The 19,105-nt window shown below is 50.6% G+C and overlaps 1 protein-coding gene across 1 annotated transcript in view; it reads right to left on the bottom strand.

Annotated features, from left to right (window-relative positions):
• Positions 1 to 19,105, bottom strand: part of LOC124017844 (adenylate cyclase type 5-like) — a gene marked incomplete at its 5' end in the record, with an annotated part of 44,642 nt that overhangs the window by 10,877 nt on the left and 14,660 nt on the right. Inside the window, 5 exons of the mRNA XM_046333078.1 lie at positions 3,649 to 3,807; positions 4,087 to 4,203; positions 9,610 to 9,697; positions 16,809 to 16,906; positions 18,517 to 18,686. Of these exons, the coding sequence (XP_046189034.1) occupies positions 3,649 to 3,807; positions 4,087 to 4,203; positions 9,610 to 9,697; positions 16,809 to 16,906; positions 18,517 to 18,686 (632 nt within the window). The remainder of the gene's footprint in view (positions 1 to 3,648; positions 3,808 to 4,086; positions 4,204 to 9,609; positions 9,698 to 16,808; positions 16,907 to 18,516; positions 18,687 to 19,105) is intronic.

Here is a 19,105-nt window from a genome sequence, read left to right as displayed (position 1 = left end):
GAGAGAGGAGGGGAGGGAGAGGGGAGGGGGAACAGGGAGGAGAGAGAGAGAGAGAGGGGGAGGGGGAACAGGGAGGAAGAGAGAGAGAGGGAGGGGGAAGAGAGGGAGGAGGAGAGAGAGAGAGGGAGAGGAAACAGGGAGGAAGAGAGAGAGAGAGAGAGAGAGGAGGAGAGGGGGGGGAACAGGGAGGGGAGAGAGAGGAACAGGGAGGAGAGAGAGAGGGAGGGGAACAGGGGGAACAGGGAGGAAGAGAGAGGGAACAGAGAGGAGAGAGAGAGGGAGGGGGAACAGGGAGGAAGAGAGAGAGAGAGGAGAGGGAGGGGAACAGGGAGGAAGAGAGAGAGGAGAGGGGGAACAGGGAGGAAGAGAGAGAGGAGGGGGAACAGGGAGGAGAGAGAGAGAGGGGGAGGGGGAACAGGGAGGGAGAGAGAGAGAGAGAGAGGAGAGGGGGAACAGGGAGGAAGAGAGAGAGAGGGAGGGGGAACAGGGAGGAAGAGAGAGAGAGGGAGAGGGGGAACAGGGAGGAAGAGAGAGAGGGAGGGGGAGGGGGAACAGGGAGGAAGAGAGAGAGAGGAGGGGGGGGGAACAGGGAGGAAGAGAGAGAGAGAGAGGGAGGGGGAACAGGGAGGAGAGAGAGAGGGAGGGGAGGGGGGGAACAGAGAGGAAGAGAGAGAGAGGGAGGGGGAACAGGGAGGAAGAGAGAGAGAGGGGAGGGGGAACAGGGAGGAAGAGAGAGAGAGAGAGGGGGAGGGGGAACAGGGAGGAAGAGAGAGAGAGGGGGAACAGGGGGAACAGAGAGGAAGAGAGAGAGGAGGGGGAACAGGGAGGAAGAGAGAGAGAGGGAGGGGGAAGAGGGAGGAAGGAGAGAGAGGGAGAGGGAGGGAGGGGGAACAGGAGGGAAGAGAGAGAGAGGGAGGGGGAACAGGGAGGAAGAGAGAGAGAGAGAGAGAGAGAGAGGGAGGGGGAACAGGGAGGAAGAGAGAGAGAGAGAGGGAGGGGGAACAGGGAGGAAGAGAGAGAGAGAGAGAGGGGAGGGGAACAGGGAGGAAGAGAGAGAGGAGGGGGGGGAACAGGGAGGAAGAGAGAGAGAGAGGGGGAACAGGGGGAACAGGAGGAGAGAGAGAGAGGGGGAGGGGGAACAGGGAGGAAGAGAGAGAGAGGAGGGGGGGGAACAGGGAGGAAGAGAGAGAGAGGGAGGGGGAACAGGGAGGAAGAGAACAGAGGAGGGAACAGAGAAGAGAGAGAGGAGGGGGAACAGGGAGGAAGAGAGAGAGGGGAACAGGGAGGAGAGAGAGAGAGAGAGAGAGGAAGAGAGAGGAGGGGGAACAGGGAGGGAGAGAGAGAGAGGGGGGGGGGAACAGGGAGGGAGAGAGAGAGAGGGGAGGGGGAACAGGGAGGGAGAGAGAGGGGGGGTAGGGGGAACAGGGAGGGAGAGAGAGAGAGAGGGAGGGGGAACAGGGAGGGAGAGAGAGAGAGAGGGAGGGGGAACAGGGAGGGAGAGAGAGAGAGGGGGGGAACAGGGAGGGAGAGAGAGAGAGGGAGGGGGAACAGGGAGGAAGAGAGAGAGAGGAAGGGGGAACAGGGAGGGAGAGAGAGAGGGAGGGGGAGGGGGAACAGGGAGGGAGAGAGAGAGAGAGAGGAGGGGGAACAGGGAGGAAGAGAGAGAGAGAGGGGAGGGGGAACAGGGAGGAAGAGAGAGAGGGAGGGGGAACAGGGAGGAGAGAGAGAGAGAGGGGATGGGGAACAGGGAGGAAGAGAGAGAGAGAGGGAGGGGGAGGGGGAACAGGGAGGGAGAGAGAGAGAGAGAGGGAGGGGGAACAGGGAGGAAGAGAGAGAGAGGGAGGGGGAACAGGGAGGAAGAGAGAGAGAGGGGGGAACAGGGAGGGAGAGAGAGAGAGAGAGAGAGAGAGAGAGAGAGAGAGAGAGAGAGAGAGAGAGGGAGAGGGAGAGGGAGGAGAGGGAGAGGGAGGGAGAGGGAGGGGAGGGAGGGAGGGAGGGAGGGGGAACAGGGAGGGAGAGAGAGAGAGAGAGGGAGGGGGAACAGGGAGGAAGAGAGAGAGAGAGGGAGGGGGAACAGGGAGGGAGAGAGAGAGAGAGGGAGGGGGAACAGGGAGGAAGAGAGAGAGAGAGAGAGAGAGAGAGAGAGAGAGAGAGAGAGAGAGAGAGAGAGAGAGAGAGAGAGAGAGAGAGAGAGAGAGAGGGGAACAGGGAGGGAGAGAGGGATGGGGAACAGGGAGGAAGAGATAGAGAGAGGGTGGGGGAACAGGGAGGAAGGGAGAGAGAGAGAGGGATGGGGAACAGGGAGGAAGAGAGAGAGAGAGAGAGGGAGGGGGAACAGGGAGGAAGAGAGAGAGAGAGAGAGGGAGGGGGAACAGGGAGGGAGAGAGAGAGGGATGGGGAACAGGGAGGAAGAGAGAGAGAGAGGGAGGGGGGAACAGGGAGGAAGAGAGAGAGAGAGGGGAGGGGGAACAGGGAGGAAGAGAGAGAGAGGGAGGGGGAACAGGGAGGGAGAGAGAGAGAGAGAGGAGGGAGGGGGAACCGGGAGGAAGAGAGAGAGAGGGAGGGGGAACAGGGAGGAAGAGAGAGAGAGAGGGAGGGGGAACAGGGAGGGAGAGAGAGAGAGGGAGGGGGAACAGGGAGGAAGAGAGAGAGAGAGGGAGGGGGAACAGGGAGGGAGAGAGAGAGAGGGAGGGGGAACAGGGAGGGAGGAAGAGAGAGAGAGAGAGAGAGAGAGAGAGAGAGAGAACAGAGAGAGAAGAGAGAGAAAGGGAGAGAGAAGAGAGAGAACAGAAAGGAAGAGAGAGAAAGGGAGGGGGAACAGGGAGGAAGAGAGAGGGGAGGGGGAGGGGGAACAGGGAGGGAGAGAGAGAGGGAGGGGGAACAGGGAGGAAGAGAGAGAGGGGAGGGGGAACAGGGAGGAGAGAGAGAGAGGGAGGGGGAGGGAGGGGGAAGAGGGAGGAAGGGGGAACCGGGAGGAGAGAGAGAGGAGGGGGAACAGGGAGGGAGAGAGAGAGAGGGAGGGGGAACAGGGAGGGAGAGAGAGAGAGGGAGGGGGAACAGGGAGGAAGAGAGAGAGAGAGAGAGAGAGGGGGGGGAACAGGGAGGGAGAGAGAGAGAGGGAGGGGGAACAGGGAGGGAGGAGAGAGAGAGAGAGAGAGAGAGAGAGAGAGAGAGAGAGAGAGAGAGAGAGAGAGAGAGAGAGAGAGAGAGAGAGAGAGAGAGAGAGAGAGAGAGAGAGAAAGGAAGAGAGAGAAAGGGAGGGGGAACAGGGAGGAAGAGAGAGGGGGAGGGGGAACAGGGAGGAAGAGAGAGAGGGAGGGGGAACAGAGAGGGAGGGAGGGTGAATGGGGGACAGGGAGGGAGAGAGAGAGAGAGAGAGAGAGAGAGAGAGGGGGGGGGGACAGCGAGGGAGGGAGAGGGAGGGAGGGTTGGTGGAAAGGGGACAGGGATGTAGAGATAAGGGGGAGGGGCGAGGGAGACATAGAGAGAGAGATGTCAAACATTTGCAAATGTTTTAGCATAACCATTGTGAAAAGTATTGGCCACTTCTGGCATATAATCAGTACAGTGAGAATGACTGCTCAAGCCTAGCTTCTTCTATTTATATTGTTATATTTTTATATATGTTATTTTTACACACACACACACCTCAGGGAAGTTGCAGTTGGGTGAGGGGCTGCCACAGAAGCCGTCCAGTGATTCGAGGGTGTAGTTGAGGCTGCGTGCATGGCAGGCGTTCACACTGCTGCGACTGATGTTCAGTTCCCAGCTCAGACACTCCCTCAGGTCTCCAGTACTGCAGGTGAACTAGGGGGCAGAGGACAGAGGTCAAAGGAGGTTCACATGATTATGAATGAAAACTGGGTAGTGTTTATTAGGCACAAAATGTCTGAACTTCTGTCCAATAATAAATACTTTTTGTTTTCCGTTGCAAAACGTTCTGCTACGAAGTGCCCTAATGAACACAACCCTGGAGACTTTACATAGGATGACCACAGATGTCAGACACTTATTAATGTAGGCTTTGAGGGTTTACCCCTTCAAATGATCTGTGCAAACATTTGGAGTGGAGGCTCAGGGACTTACGATGTTGATGAAGGCAGAGAGAAAGACCAGGAGGATGGTGAAGACTCCCACCAGGGTGCTGTTGAGTCTGGACTGGACTATCATCTTGGACAGAGTCTGTAGAGACGCTGGGAAAAACTGCCCCCGGAAAGGGGGGTATGGTTAGTAGGTCAGTCTCAAGTATTTTGGGTTACTAGAGAGTATTGTGTTTGTATCCTACAGCCAACAATCCCAGGTATGACTGTGGGTGCAATTTGACACATGCTGGTAGAAGTGATGCCTACCCCTTTCCCACAAAACCAGAATCCTTGCAATGCCAGGATTAAGCATGCAGCATTTTCAACATGTAAACAATGTGATCTGATTTGTTTCATAACGGTAGTCTAGACTGATAGTTCCACCAGTTAGGTTCCTTTTGAATAGTGTGAATTGGTGAAAAAAATAGAAGTTTATTTCACTTACTTAAAGAAAATGTCCAAAAAGAGTAGAACCAGCTCACCTGCTTTTACACTAGGATTCTACTTTTACATGTTCAATGTTTCTTTAGAAAAAGGTATTTAAAAATGAATAGTTATACATATTAAAGTGAGAGTTCCGTTCATGTAACAGGTTTGGCCTTTATTAAATGAAGGACAGTTTTTTCTCTCTTAAAATGAATCACAAATCACATGAAAAATAATCATCTTCAGAGATGACTGTCAAAGCAACCAAATAACTAGGGCTTTACAATGATGGAGAAACCTGGAGAAATGTTGGGGGTTTAATGGGTTAAAATCATCGAAATCACAGAGGATGCACAGGGGGACATGTTAAAATGCTGAATTTGGGCACTTTAGTAAGTCTTCAATATTACACATTAGATTTAAAGAATGTGTCATGTAGTCTATATAACAGGCCTTTAAAATTCAATATTGGTGCACAATTACTCCTTAAAATATGAAAGGGATGCAAAACGCACTCATCTGGTGGATCGTATTTGACCTGGGGAGTTATAAAGAATCCTCTTTGGAATTCTAAACCCCTCCGTTTTCCAAAGCTTACAGTGCTACAATGACAATATTCATCACAAATCCCTCAACTACAGAAGATCAAGTGCCTGTTCTTCTTCTTCTTGTTTCCAATATTATTTCGGGCCTATTTCATTCCCCCCAAGCCGGCCATTTCCCAATGAGGAGACAGCAGGAAATGAAATATCCAGAGGGTCCTCCAGGAACAACAACAGCTATAACATCATCAGATCGCTGCCGTCGATCACAAATGTCCACAACTGACAAAACATCAACATCCCTAAAGTGAGTTTACATCCACGTTAATCTTTCGCCCAATTAGATGCCAGTTCCTCTCTAGATGCCTCACTGAGCAGTCTGACTCTACAGGGGACTGCTGCTCTCAGGGCCGGGAAGATCAATACCATCCACCTCGCAGGTTTACCTGCTGTGTGTTCTTCCCTGTAATGCTGTGAAACCAGACATGTTATAGGGGCACCAGGTAGCATAGAGGTTAAGAGTATGGAGCCAGTAAGCGAAAGGTCGCTGGTTTGAATCCCTGAGCCAACTAGGTGAAAAATATGTTGACGTCCCGCTGAGCAAGGCACTTGTCGGCGCCTGTCAGTCGCTCTGGGATAACAGCACTGACTATATTATAAATGTATACTGCATGATACAACATTCCCAGACAGCCAAAGAGATGCGTCAGGCTAAGTGGCTATGTGGGTATTGGATGGATGGATGGGCAGTGGTGTTGCACATTGTGGTATGGACATTGACGTCGTAGTATGCAGAGGCTTCGGGAACACAAACACATTCCTTGAAAAACACAAGTACTCAAATCAAATCAAATTTTATTGGTCACTTACACATGGTTAGCAGATGTTATTGTGAGTGTAGCGAAATGCTTATGCTTCTAGATCCGACAGTGCAGCAGTATCTAACAGGCATATCTAACAATTCCACAACAAAACCTAATACACACAATCTAGTAAAGGAATGACATAAGAATATATAAGTATAAAATATACGGATGAGCAGTGACAGAGCAGCTAAGATGCAATAGTAAAGAATAGATAGTGAAGGATACAGTATACGTTATATACAGTTGAAGTCGGAAGTTTAAATACACCTTAGCCAAATACATTTAAACTCAGTTTTTCACAATCCCTGACATTTACTCCTAGTAGAAATTCCCTGTCTTAGGTCCATTGGGATCACCACTTTATTTTAAGAATGTGAAATTATTTATTTCAGCTTTTATTTCTTTCATCACATTCCCAGTGGGTCAGAAGTTTACATACACTCGATTAGTATTTGGTAGCATTGGCTTTAACTTGTTTAACTTGGGTCTAATGTTTTGTGTAGCCTTCCATAAGCTTCCCACAATAAGTTGGGTGCATTTTGGCCCATTCCTCCTGACAGAGCTGGTGTAACTGAGTCAGGATTGTAGGCCTCCTTGTTCGCACACGTTTTTTCAGTTCTGCCCACAAATGGTCAATAGGATTGAGGTCAGGGCTTTGTGATGGCCACTCCAATACCTTGACTTTGTTGTCCTTAAGCCATTTTGCTGCAACTTTCGAAATATGCTTGGGGTCATTGTCCATTTGGAAGACCTATTTGCGACCAAGCGTTATCTTCCTGACTAATGTCTTGAGATGTTGCTTCAATATATCCACATAATTTTCCTCCTTCATGATGCCATCTATTATGTGAACTGCACCAGTCCCTCGTGCAGCAAAGCACCCCCACAACATGATGCTGCCACCCCTGTGCTTCATGTTTGGGATGGTGTTCTTCAGCTTGCAAGCCTCCCATTTTCCCTCCAAACATAACGATGGTCATTGTGGAAAAATAGTTATATTTTTGTTTCATCAGACCAGAGGACATTTCTCAAAAAAGTACAATATTTGTCCTCATGTGCAGCTGCAAACCGTAGTCTGTATTTTTTATGGCGGTTTTGAAGCAGTGGTTTCTTCCTTGCTGAGCAGCCTTTCAGGCTATGTCGATATAGGAATAATTTTACTGTGGATATAGATACTTTTGTACCTGTTTCCTCCAGCATCTTCACAAGGTCCTTTGCTGTTGTTCTGGGATTGATTTGCACTTTCTGCACCAAAGTACGTTCATCTCTAGGAGACAGAACGCGTCTCCTTCCTGAGCGGTATGACAGCTATGTGGTCCCATGGTGTTTATACTTGTGTACTATTGTTTGTACAGATGAACGTGGTACCTTCAGGTGTTTGGAAAGGATGAACCAGACTTGGAGGTCTACAATTTGTTTTCTTATGTCTTGGCTGATTTCTTTTGATTTTCACATGATGTCAAGCAAAGAGGCACTGAGTTTGAAGGTAGGCCTTGAAATACATCCACAGGTATACCTCCAATTGACTCAAATGATGTCAATTAGCCTAACAGAAGCTTCGAAGGCCATTACATAATTTTCTCTAATTTTCCAAGCTGTTTAAAGGCACAGTCAACTTAGTGTATGTAAACTTCTGACCCACTGGAATTGTGATACAGTGAATTATAAATTAAATAATCTGTCTGTAAACAATTGTTGGAAAAATTACTTGTGTGATGCACAAAGTAGATGTCCTAACTGACTTGCCAAAACTATAGTTTCTTAACAAGAAATTTGTGGAGTGGTTGAAAAATGAGTTTTAATGACTCCAACCTAAGTGTATGTAAACTTCCGACTTCAACTGTACATATGAAATGAGTAATGTGAGATATGTGAACATTCTTAAAGTGGCATTATTAAAGTGACTAGTGTTCAATTTATTAAAGTGGCCAATACTATCAAGTCTGTAGGTAGGCAGCTGCCTCTCTGTGCTAGTGAAGGCTGTTTAACAATCTTTTGTCCTTGAGATAGATTGAAAAATAGCTTCTATCTGTCCCAGCTTTGATACACCTGTACTGACCTCGCCTTCAGGATGGAAGCCTGGTTAACAGGCAGTAGCTCGGGTGGTTGTTGTCCTTGATTATCTTTTTGGCCTTCCTTTGACATCGGGTGGTGTAGGTGTCCTGGAGGGCAGGTAGTTTGCCCCTGGTGATGATGCATTGTGCAGACGGCACCACCCTCTGGAGAGGCCTGCGGTTGTGGGTGGTGTAGTTGCCGTACCAGGCAGTGATTCAGCCCGACGGGATGCTCTCAATTGTGCCCCTGTAAAGATTAGTGAGGGTTTTCTGTGACAAGGCACACTTTTTCAGCCTCCTGAGGTTGAAGAGGCGCTGTTGCGCCTTGTACACCACGCTGTCTGTGTGCGTGGACCATTTCAGTTTGTCGGTGATATGTACACAGAGGAACTTAAAAATGTCCACGTTCTCCACTGCTGTCCCGTCGATGTGGATAGGGGGTTGCTCCCTTTTCTGTTTCCTGAAGTCCACAATCATCTCTTTTGCTTTGCTGACGTTGAGTGAGAGGTTATTTTCCTGACACCACAGGCCGAGGGTCCTCACCTCCTCCCTGTAGGCCGTCTCGTCGTTGTTGGTAATCAAGCCTACCACTGTAGTGTCATCTACAAACTTGATGACTTGAGTTAGAGGTGTACATGGCCACACAGTCGTGGGTGAACAGGGAGTACAGGAGGGGTCTTGTGGGGCCCCAGTGTTGAAGATCAGCAGAGTGGAGGTGTTGTTTCCTACCTTCACCACCTGGGGGTGCCCCGTCAGGACGTCCAGGACCCAGTTGCACAGGGCGGGGTCGAGACCCAGGGTCTCAAGCTTAATGATGAGTTTGGAAGGTACTATGGTGTTGAATGCTGAGCTATAGTCAATGAACATCATTCTTACATAGGTATTCCTCTTGTCCAGATGGGTTAGGGCAGTGTGCAGTGTGATGGCGAATGCATCGTCTGTGGAACACTTGGGACGGTAAGCAAATTGGAGTGGGTCTAGGGTGTCAGGTAGGGTGGAGGTGATATTGTCCTTGACTAGTCTCTCAAAGCACTTCATGATGACAGAAGTGAGTGCTACGGGACAATAGTAATTTCGTTCAGTTACCTTAGCTTTCTTGGGAACAGGAACAATGGTGGCCATCTTGAAGCATGTGGGGACAGCAGACTGGGATATGGATTGATTGAATATGTCCGTAAACACACCAGCCAGCTGGTCTGCGCATGCTCTGAGGACGCGGCTAGGGAAGTTGTCTGGGCGGGCAGCCTTGCGAGGATTAACACGTTTAAATATTTTACTCACGTCAGCCATGGAGAAGGAGAGCCCACAGGTAGCGGGCCGTGTTGGTGGCCCTGTATTGTCCTCAAAGCGCACAAAGACATTGTTTAATTTGTTTGGGAGCAAGACATTGATATCAGCGACGGGGCTGGTTATGTTTTTGCAATGATTGCCTGTAGACCCTGCCACATACGTCTCGTGTTTGAGCTGTTGAATTGCGACTCCACTCTATACTGACGCTTTGCTTGTTTGATTGCCTTACGGAGAGAATAACTACACTGTTTGTATTCGGCCATTTTTCCAGTCGCCTTGCCCTGATTAAATGTGGTGGTACGTACTTTCAGGTTTGCGTAAATGCTGTCCTCAATCCATGGTTACTCACCCCAAAACAGGAGTAGATTGCTGAGACAAACATGACAGCCATCAGGATGATCAGACAGGTGACATAGAACCCAATCATCAGAGTGGAGCTGAGGAGAGAGAGAGGAGAGAGAGGAGAGAGAGAGAGAGAGAGAGAGAGAGAGAGAGAGAGAGAGAGAGAGAGAGAGAGAGAGAGAGAGAGAGAGAGAGAGAGAGAGAGAGAGAGAGAGAGAGAAAGACAGAGAGACAGAGAGACAGAGAGACAGAGAGAGAGAGAGAGAGAGAGAGAGAGAGAGAGAGAGAGAGAGAGAGAGAGAGAGAGAGAGCACAATTAGACCCAACCAAATCATGAGAAAACAAAAAGATAATTACTTAACACATTGGAAAGAATTAACAAAAAAACAGAGCAAACTAGAATGCTATTTGGCCCTACACAGAGAGTACACAGCGGCAGTCTCAGGTACCAGCCTCATCTAGGTCATATTTGTCTCCTCAACTCAACCCCAAAGCCCTGCCCTCAGTCCCAAAGCCCTGTCCTCATCCCTGAAGTCCTGCCCTCAGTCCCAAAGCCCTGTCCTCAACCCCAAAGCCCTGCCCTCAGTCCCAAAGCCCTGTCCTCATCCCTGAAGTCCTGCCCTCAGTCCCAAAGCCCTGTCCTCATCCCTGAAGTCCTGCCCTCAGTCCCAAAGCCCTGTCCTCAACCCCAAAGCTCTGCCCTCAGTCCCAAAGCCCTGTCCTCATCCCTGAAGTCCTGCCCTCAGTCCCAAAGCCCTGTCCTCATCCCTGAAGTCCTGCCCTCAGTCCCAAAGCCCTGTCCTCAACCCCAAAGCCCTGCCCTCAGTCCCAAAGCCCTGTCCTCATCCCTGAAGTCCTGCCCTCAGTCCCAAAGCCCTGTCCTCATCCCTGAAGTCCTGCCCTCAGTCCCAAAGCCCTGTCCTCAACCCCAAAGCCCTGCCCTCAGTCCCAAAGCCCTGTCCTCATCCCTGAAGTCCTGCCCTCAGTCCCAAAGCCCTGTCCTCATCCCTGAAGTCCTGCCCTCAGTCCCAAAGCCCTGTCCTCAACCCCAAAGCCCTGCCCTCAGTCCCAAAGCCCTGCCCTCAGTCCCAAAGCCCTGTCCTCATCCCTGAAGTCCTGTCCTCAGTCCCAAACCCTGTCCTCATCCCTGAAGTCCTGCCCTCAGTCCCAAAGCCCTGTCCTCATCCCTGACGTTCTGTCCTCAGTCCCAAAGCCCTGTCCTCATCCCTGAAGTCCTGCCCTCAGTCCCAAAGCCCTGTCCTCATCCCTGAAGTCCTGCCCTCAGTCCCAAAGCCCTGTCCTCAACCCCAAAGCCCTGCCCTCAGTCCCAAAGCCCTGTCCTCATCCCTGAAGTCCTGTCCTCAGCCCCAAAGCCCTGTCCTCATCCCTGAAGTCCTGCCCTCAGTCCCAAAGCCCTGTCCTCATCCCTGAAGTCCTGCCCTCAGTCCCAAAGCCCTGTCCTCATCCCTGAAGTCCTGCCCTCAGTCCCAAAGCCCTGTCCTCATCACTGAAGTCCTGCCCTCAGTCCCAAAGCCCTGTCCTCATCCCTGAAGTCCTGCCCTCAGTCCCAAAGCCCTGTCCTCAAAGTCCTGCCCTCAGTCCCAAAGCCCTGTCCTCATCCCTGAAGTCCTGCCCTCAGTCCCAAAGCCCTGTCCTCATCACTGAAGTCCCCCTCAGTCCCAAAGCCCTGTCCTCATCCCTGAAGTTCTGAAAAGTCCTGCCCTCAGTCCCAAAGCCCTGTCCTCATCCCTGAAGTCCTGTCCTCAGTCCCAAAGCCCTGTCCTCATCCCTGAAGTCCTGCCCTCAGTCCCAAAGCCCTGTCCTCATCCCTGAAGTCCTGCCCTCAGTCCCAAAGCCCTGTCCTCATGTCCCATCCCTGAAGTCCTGCCCTCAGTCCCAAAGCCCTGTCCTCATCCCTGAAAAGTCCTGCCCTCAGTCCCAAAGCCCTGTCCTCATCCCTGAAGTCCTGCCCTCAGTCCCAAAGCCCTGTCCTCATCCCTGAAGTCCTGCCCTCAGTCCCAAAGCCCTGTCCTCATCCCCAAAGTCCTGCCCTCAGTCCCAAAGCCCTGTCCTCATCCCTGAAGTCCTGCCCTCAGTCCCAAAGCCCTGTCAGTCCCAAAGCCCTGTCCTCAACCCCAAAGCCCTGCCCTCAGTCCCAAAGCCCTGTCCTCATCCCTGAAGTCCTGCCCTCAGTCCCAAAGCCCTGTCCTCATCCCTGAAGTCCTGCCCTCAGTCCCAAAGCCCTGTCCTCAACCCCAAAGTCCCAGTCCCAAAGCCCTGTCAGTCCCAAAGCCCTGTCCTCATCCCTGAAGTCCTGCCCTCAGTCCCAAACCCTGTCCTCATCCCTGTCCTGCCCTCAAAAGCCCTGTCCTGTCCTCAGTCCCAAAGCCCTGTCCTCATCCCTGAAGTCCTGCCCTCAGTCCCAAAGCCCTGTCCTCATCCCTGAAGTCCTGCCCTCAGTCCCAAAGCCCTGTCCTCAACCCCAAAGCCCTGCCCTCAGTCCCAAAGCCCTGTCCTCATCCCTGAAGTCCTGTCCTCAGCCCCAAAGCCCTGTCCTCATCCCTGAAGTCCTGCCCTCAGTCCCAAAGCCCTGTCCTCATCCCTGAAGTCCTGCCCTCAGTCCCAAAGCCCTGTCCTCATCCCTGAAGTCCTGCCCTCAGTCCCAAAGCCCTGTCCTCATCACTGAAGTCCTGCCCTCAGTCCCAAAGCCCTGTCCTCATCCCTGAAGTCCTGCCCTCAGTCCCAAAGCCCTGTCCTCATCCCTGAAGTCCTGCCCTCAGTCCCAACGCCCTGTCCTCATCCCTGAAGTCCTGCCCTCAGTCCCAAAGCCCTGTCCTCATCCCTGAAGTCCTGCCCTCAGTCCCAAAGCCCTGTCCTCATCCCTGAAGTTCTGCCCTCAGTCCCAAAGCCCTGTCCTCAACCCCAAAGCCCTGCCCTCAGTCCCAAAGCCCTGTCCTCATCCCTGAAGTCCTGTCCTCAGTCCCAAAGCCCTGTCCTCATCCCTGAAGTCCTGCCCTCAGTCCCAAAGCCCTGTCCTCATCCCTGAAGTCCTGTCCTCAGTCCCAAAGCCCTGTCCTCATCCCTGTCCTGCCCTCAGTCCCAAAGCCCTGTCCTCATCCCTGAAGTCCTGCCCTCAGTCCCAAAGCCCTGTCCTCATCCCTGAAGTCCTGCCCTCAGTCCCAAAGCCCTGTCCTCATCCCCTGAAGTCCTGCCCTCAGTCCCAAAGCCCTGTCCTCATCCCTGATCCTGTCTCAGTCCCAAGCCCTGTCCATCCCTGCCTGTCCTCAGTCCCAAAGCCCTGTCCTCGTCCCTGAAGTCCTGTCCTCAGTCCCAAAGCCCTGTCCTCATCCCTGAAGTCCTGCCCTCAGTCCCAAAGCATCCCTGAAGTCCTGTCCTCAGTCCCAAAGCCCTGTCCTCATCCCTGAAGTCCTGCCCTCAGTCCCAAAGCCCTGTCCTCATCCCTGAAGTCCTGCCCTCAGTCCCAAAGCCCTGTCCTCATCCCTGAAGTCCTGCCCTCAGTCCCAAAGCCCTGTCCTCATCACTGAAGTCCTGCCCTCAGTCCCAAAGCCCTGTCCTCATCCCTGAAGTTCTGCCCTCAGTCCCAAAGCCCTGTCCTCAACCCCAAAGCCCTGCCCTCAGTCCCAAAGCCCTGTCCTCATCCCTGAAGTCCTGTCCTCAGTCCCAAAGCCCTGTCCTCATCCCTGAAGTCCTGCCCTCAGTCCCAAAGCCCTGTCCTCATCCCTGAAGTCCTGTCCTCAGTCCCAAAGCCCTGTCCTCATCCCTGAAGTCCTGCCCTCAGTCCCAAAGCCCTGTCCTCATCCCTGAAGTCCTGCCCTCAGTCCCAAAGCCCTGTCCTCATCCCTGAAGTCCTGTCCTCAGTCCCAAAGCCCTGTCCTCATCCCTGAAGTCCTGCCCTCAGTCCCAAAGCCCTGTCCTCATCCCTGAAGTCCCGTCCTCAGTCCCAAAGCCCTGTCCTCATCCCTGAAGTCCTGTCCTCAGTCCCAAAGCCCTGTCCTCATCCCTGAAGTCCTGTCCTCAGTCCCAAAGCCCTGTCCTCGTCCCTGAAGTCCTGTCCTCAGTCCCAAAGCCCTGTCCTCATCCCTGAAGTCCTGCCCTCAGTCCCAAAGCCCTGTCCTCATCCCTGAAGTCCTGTCCTCAGTCCCAAAGCCCTGTCCTCATCCCTGAAGTCCTGCCCTCAGTCCCAAAGCCCTGTCCTCATCCCTGAAGTCCTGCCCTCAGTCCCAAAGCCCTGTCCTTATCCCTGAAGTCCTGTCCTCAGTCCCAAAGCCCTGTCCTCATCCCTGAAGCCCTGTCCTCATCCCTGAAGTCCTGTCCTCATCCCTGAAGTCCTGTCCTCAGTCCCAAAGCCCTGTCCTCATCCCTGAAGCCCTGTCCTCATCCCTGAAGTCCTGTCCTCATCCCTGAAGTCCTGTCATCAGTCCCAAAGCCCTGTCCTCATCCCTGAAGCCCTGTCCTCAGTCCCAAAGCCCTGTCCTCATCCCTGAAGCCCTGTCCTCAGTCCCAAAGCCCTGTCCTCATCCCTGAAGTCCTGTCCTCATCCCTGAAGTCCTGTCCTCAGTCCCAAAGCCCTGTCCTCATCCCTGAAGCCCTGTCCTCATCCCTGAAGTCCTGTCCTCATCCCTGAAGTCCTGTCCTCAGTCCCAAAGCCCTGTCCTCATCCCTGAAGTCCTGTCCTCATCCCTGAAGTCCTGTCCTCATCCCTGAAGTCCTGTCCTCAGTCCAAAAAGAGCTAGGGCTCCAAGTTGTGAATCATATACAACAACAAACAAAAAAAATAATTGCACCAAAGAAAACAAGTGAAAGACCAAATAGTGCAGATAAAAACCAGGTAAAAATGGTGTGCAGGTGAGGTTGGAAGCCCAAAAGGGCTTATATGAAAACAGGTGTCGTTAGTTGTCTCTGATTGAGAATCATACTTAGGTAGCCTGGGTTTCACTGTGTGTTTGTGGGTGTTTGTTTCCGTGTCTGTGTTTTTCACCACACTGTACTGTTTTGGGTTTCGTTCGGTCTACGTTTATTGTTTTTGTATTCAGTCGTGTTTATGTTTCGTATTTCTTATTAAAAGGAACCATGGACACTTACCACGCCGCATATTGGTCCTCCGATCCTTCTCCCCTCTCCTCTTCGGAAGAAGAGGAGGAAATCCCTTACAAATAGTCACTTGATAGACTCATCTTTGGTAAATTTCAGGACATTTTAATCTGGATCAACACAGTCATTATTTATCGCTATCTTCATTAATAACAAATGGTTTGAAGACCAGGTAATCAGGGTTGACATCTTAAGATAGATATACAGTGGCAATCATCCAGAGAGTGGAAGGGAAACAGAATTACATGCCTCACATGTCCAATACATCCACACATTTGTGTTGGTCTCATCAATAGGGGTGCACTTCCTGTGGAATGCACCTTAAAAAGTCCACATAACACCACTGAAGACTTCAGAGGGTTAGGACCTTTAGAGCAGTGTGTGTTTTTGGTCATGAGGTTAGGTGAAACCCATGGTAGAGTAAATATGTAGGTATGTGTTTGTCGAATCAAATGAATCCATGTGATAGATCAACGGACTACAGCCGAGTCCCCTGCGGGGGGGGTGGGGTGACAAGCTGGTCCTACTTCAGGTATGCGATGTTGCCTCTCTTTCCTTCCTTAGTTAGTCGTGGCAGCAGTTCATTTTGAGGCGTACCTTTTTGAAGAAGCTTTCACTAATGAAGAACTTAGTTACCTTCAGGCACTTGGCATTCTTGAGAATCTCCTCCTTGTTTTTGTACCTGAGCAGTTTCATAAATATAGACCTGGGCCGTCCATCAGGAAAAAAGGTGCCGTTCCTGTGCGCCCTCTCACTGAGCTTAGGGTCCAGTTTCAGATGACCTGCCAGGAGTTTCTTGGCCTTGGCTTCTGTGTCATGTCAAGTTTCAATTTTAGCGTGTTCGATTCCATTGATTAGAACGTTGTTTAGCCTGGATTGATTTTCCAGGTAATCTCCCTTTGGAAGAGAGTTTGTCTAGTGTTGTTTGGAATTTTGCAAAATCTTCTGAGACGGGTTTGAATGCGGCCTGGCTGGGGATATTCGCACCCTTCAGCTAATCCACCTCGGACTGCGTGAAATCCATACTGTATTTGAAGTTCATAGCATCCCTTTTTCTCCCCAATTGGTGGTTACTGAAACTCCCGTATGGACTCAGGAGAGGTGAAGGTCAAGAGCCGTGTGTTCTCCGAAACACGACCCAACCAACCAAACAGCACTGCTTATTGACACAATGCCTGCTTAACCCGGAAGCCAGACGCACCAATGTGTCGGAGGAAACACCGTACATCTGGCGACCGTGTCAGCGTGCATTGCGGAAGGATTTAAAGTTATTGATGCTAGAATCCATTAAGAGTTGCAGGAAGGATTTAAAGTTATTGATGTTAGAATCCATTAAGAGTTGTAGGAAGGATTTAAAGTTATTGTTGCTAGAATCAAATTAAGAGTTGCAGGAAGGATTTAAAGTTATTGATTCTAGAATCCATTAAGAGTTGTAGGAAGGATTTAAAGTTATTGTTGCTAGAATCAATTAAGAGTTGCAGGAAGGATTTAAAGTTATTGTTGCTTGAATCAATTAATCTTTATAGATCTTTATAGATCTTTATAGAACTCTTTATGTTGATCGAATAGATCATGGAATGCAGTGATACATACTCATCTTCTACATTGAGCTTTGAGTTGTTTTTGCTTCCAGTAAACATGCTAAATATTTGCTGTGAACTATAGTGAGTTTGCGAATACAACCCACACCCACCTCCCTAAAACAAGCTCAGCCAGTGAATTGGCAATCACACACAAGCAACACACACCTAAATCACACACCTAAATTACACACCTGAATCACACAGCAGTACTATAAACAGAGAGAAAGCGGAGGACATATGGATCCTGGCTGCACATAGACTGTAGGAGCGGGAGATGACTCGCAAGCTAGTGCTGTGGATACAAGCAATACGCAGAGCAGTAAGACAAAACACAGGTCAAATCAGTTAGGGAGAGACAGGTAGCAGGAACATTACCCACGGAATGAGTAGCGTGAATGTGCTGTGAATTCTATTACAAAGATATGGGAAACATTCATTGTGATTTACTAGTAAATAAATGACTCAGCGCTATGGTACTGTATGAATCAACTTGGAGAGATTCAGTACTTACTGTGGTACAATGACAATCTGGATGAAACAGATGAAGAGGAAGACGAGGGAGGCGCAGGCCACGTACGCTCCAAATCTGGAGTCCACTTGTTTGGAGTACTGAAGGACAAATACAAATGGAAAAATATAAGAGCAGTAAGGTAACCATAGGCTTGCTGACTGCTTCACATCTCACTTGAAACCCTGCCACTGATGTGAGGACACAACAGCCTCACACTGTGAGAACAGCTTGTTACTGGTTACATAGCTGAAATGCCTTCCATATATCTATCCATCTATTCATCCATCCATCTATCCATCTATCCATCCATATATCCATCCATCTATTCATCCATCCATCTATCCATCTATCCATCCATATATCCATCCATCTATTCATCCATCTATCCATCCACAAGCAGCCGTGTCTCTGGCTGGGCCTAAAGGATGTGCTCAGGAGATGAATCATGTGGTGTGTGCGTGTGTGCGTGCGCGTGCTTCTGGAATAGGTGCTCAGGAGATGAATCATGTGGTGTGTGCGTGTGTGCGTGCGCGTGCTTCTGGAATAGGTGCTCAGGAGATGAATCATGTGGTGTGTGCGTGTGTGCGTGCGCGTGCTTCTGGAATAGGTGCTCAGGAGATGAATCATGTGGTGTGTGCGTGTGTGCGTGTGTGCGTGCGCGTGCTTCTGGAATAGGTGCTCAGGAGATGAATCATGTGGTGTGTGCGTGTGTGCGTGCGCGTGCTTCTGGAATAGGTGCTCAGGAGATGAATCATGTGGTGTGTGCGTGTGTGCGTGCGCGTGCTTCTGGAATAGGTGCTCAGGAGATGAATCATGTGGTGTGTGCGTGTGTGCGTGCGCGTGCTTCTGGAATAGGTGCTCAGGAGATGAATCATGTGGTGTGTGCGTGTGTGCGTGCGCGTGCTTCTGGAATAGGTGCTCAGGAGATGAATCATGTGGTGTGTGCGTGTGTGCGTGCGCGTGCTTCTGGAATAGGTGCTCAGGAGGTGAATCATGTGGTGTGTGCGTGTGTGCGTGCGCGTGCTTCTGGAATAGGTGCTCAGGAGATGAATCATGTGGTGTGTGCGTGTGTGCGTGTGTGCGTGTGTGCGTGTGTGCGTGTGTGCGCTTCTGGAATAGGTGCTCAGGAGGTGAATCATGAGATCTTTCAGATGAAAGGTAATAGAGAAAGACCAAGTCAGTGATTATCTCTCCCACAGAAAACCGGGCTGGGGGCTGACACACTGAGAGCGGGCTTTGGGTCTGTTGTAAGTAGCCACTATACAGCCCATTTACCCAGACGAGAGAGACTGACAGGGAGAGGGGAAAGAGAGGAGGTTGAAAACGGGGCCTCTGCTCTCTCTCTCTGTCTGTCTGTCTGTCTGTCTGTCTGTCTGTCTGTCTGTCTGTCTGTCTGTCTGTCTGTCTGTCTGTCTGTCTGTCTGTCTGTCTGTCTGTCTGTCTGTCTGTCTGTCTGTCTGTCTGTCTGTCTGCCTGCCTGCCTGCCTGCCTGCCTGCCTGCCTGCCTGCCTGCCTGCCTGCCTGTCTGTCTGTTTGTCTGTCTGTCTGTCTGTCTGTCTGTCTGTCTGTCTGTCTGTCTGTCTGTCTGTCTGTCTGTCTGTCTGTCTGTCTGTCTGATATTTCCACTGCTGAAGATCTATCCAGAAGATTCACACAGGGCCTTAGTCCGATTATGTGGATTAATTTCCCTGGAGGAGGACGGCACTACCTTCTTCTCCAGGTCTGGTTCTCTGAAGGTCAGCAGGAACTTCTTGACGTGTTCCGAGCGTAGCCGGTCGATAGGCGTCGATGGCTCGATACTCCTTCTGGGTTCAGGTTTTCCTGGCTCTGCCAAGACGAGGAGATACTTTTGTTTTCGTCCACCCTTCAGCTCTGTCTCTGCAGGTTCACCATAACAAACAAAGTGATTTTCAAACCACTGTCATTATGTTTGTTTGATTGGAAATCATCAAATCACTGTCATTATGTTTGTTTGATTGGACTAATCATCAAACCACTGTCATTATGTTTGTTTGATTGGAGTCATTATGTTTGTTTGATTGGACTAATCATCAAACCACTGTCATTATGTTTGTTTGATTGGACTAATCATCAAACCACTGTTTATGTTTGTTTGATTGGACTAATCATCAAACCACTGTCATTATGTTTGTTTGATTGGACAATCATCAAACCACTGTCATTATGTTTGTTTGATTGGACCTCATCAAACCACTGTCATTATGTTTGTTTGATTGGACTAATCATCTGTCAGTTTGTTTGATTGGACTAATCATCAAACCACTGTCACCATCAAA

Source organism: Oncorhynchus gorbuscha, unplaced genomic scaffold (genome assembly GCF_021184085.1).
Source record: "Oncorhynchus gorbuscha isolate QuinsamMale2020 ecotype Even-year unplaced genomic scaffold, OgorEven_v1.0 Un_scaffold_34:::fragment_2:::debris, whole genome shotgun sequence".
NCBI classification, from domain to species: Eukaryota; Metazoa; Chordata; class Actinopteri; order Salmoniformes; family Salmonidae; genus Oncorhynchus; species Oncorhynchus gorbuscha.
This window is presented reverse-complemented; position numbering and strand designations above follow the sequence as displayed.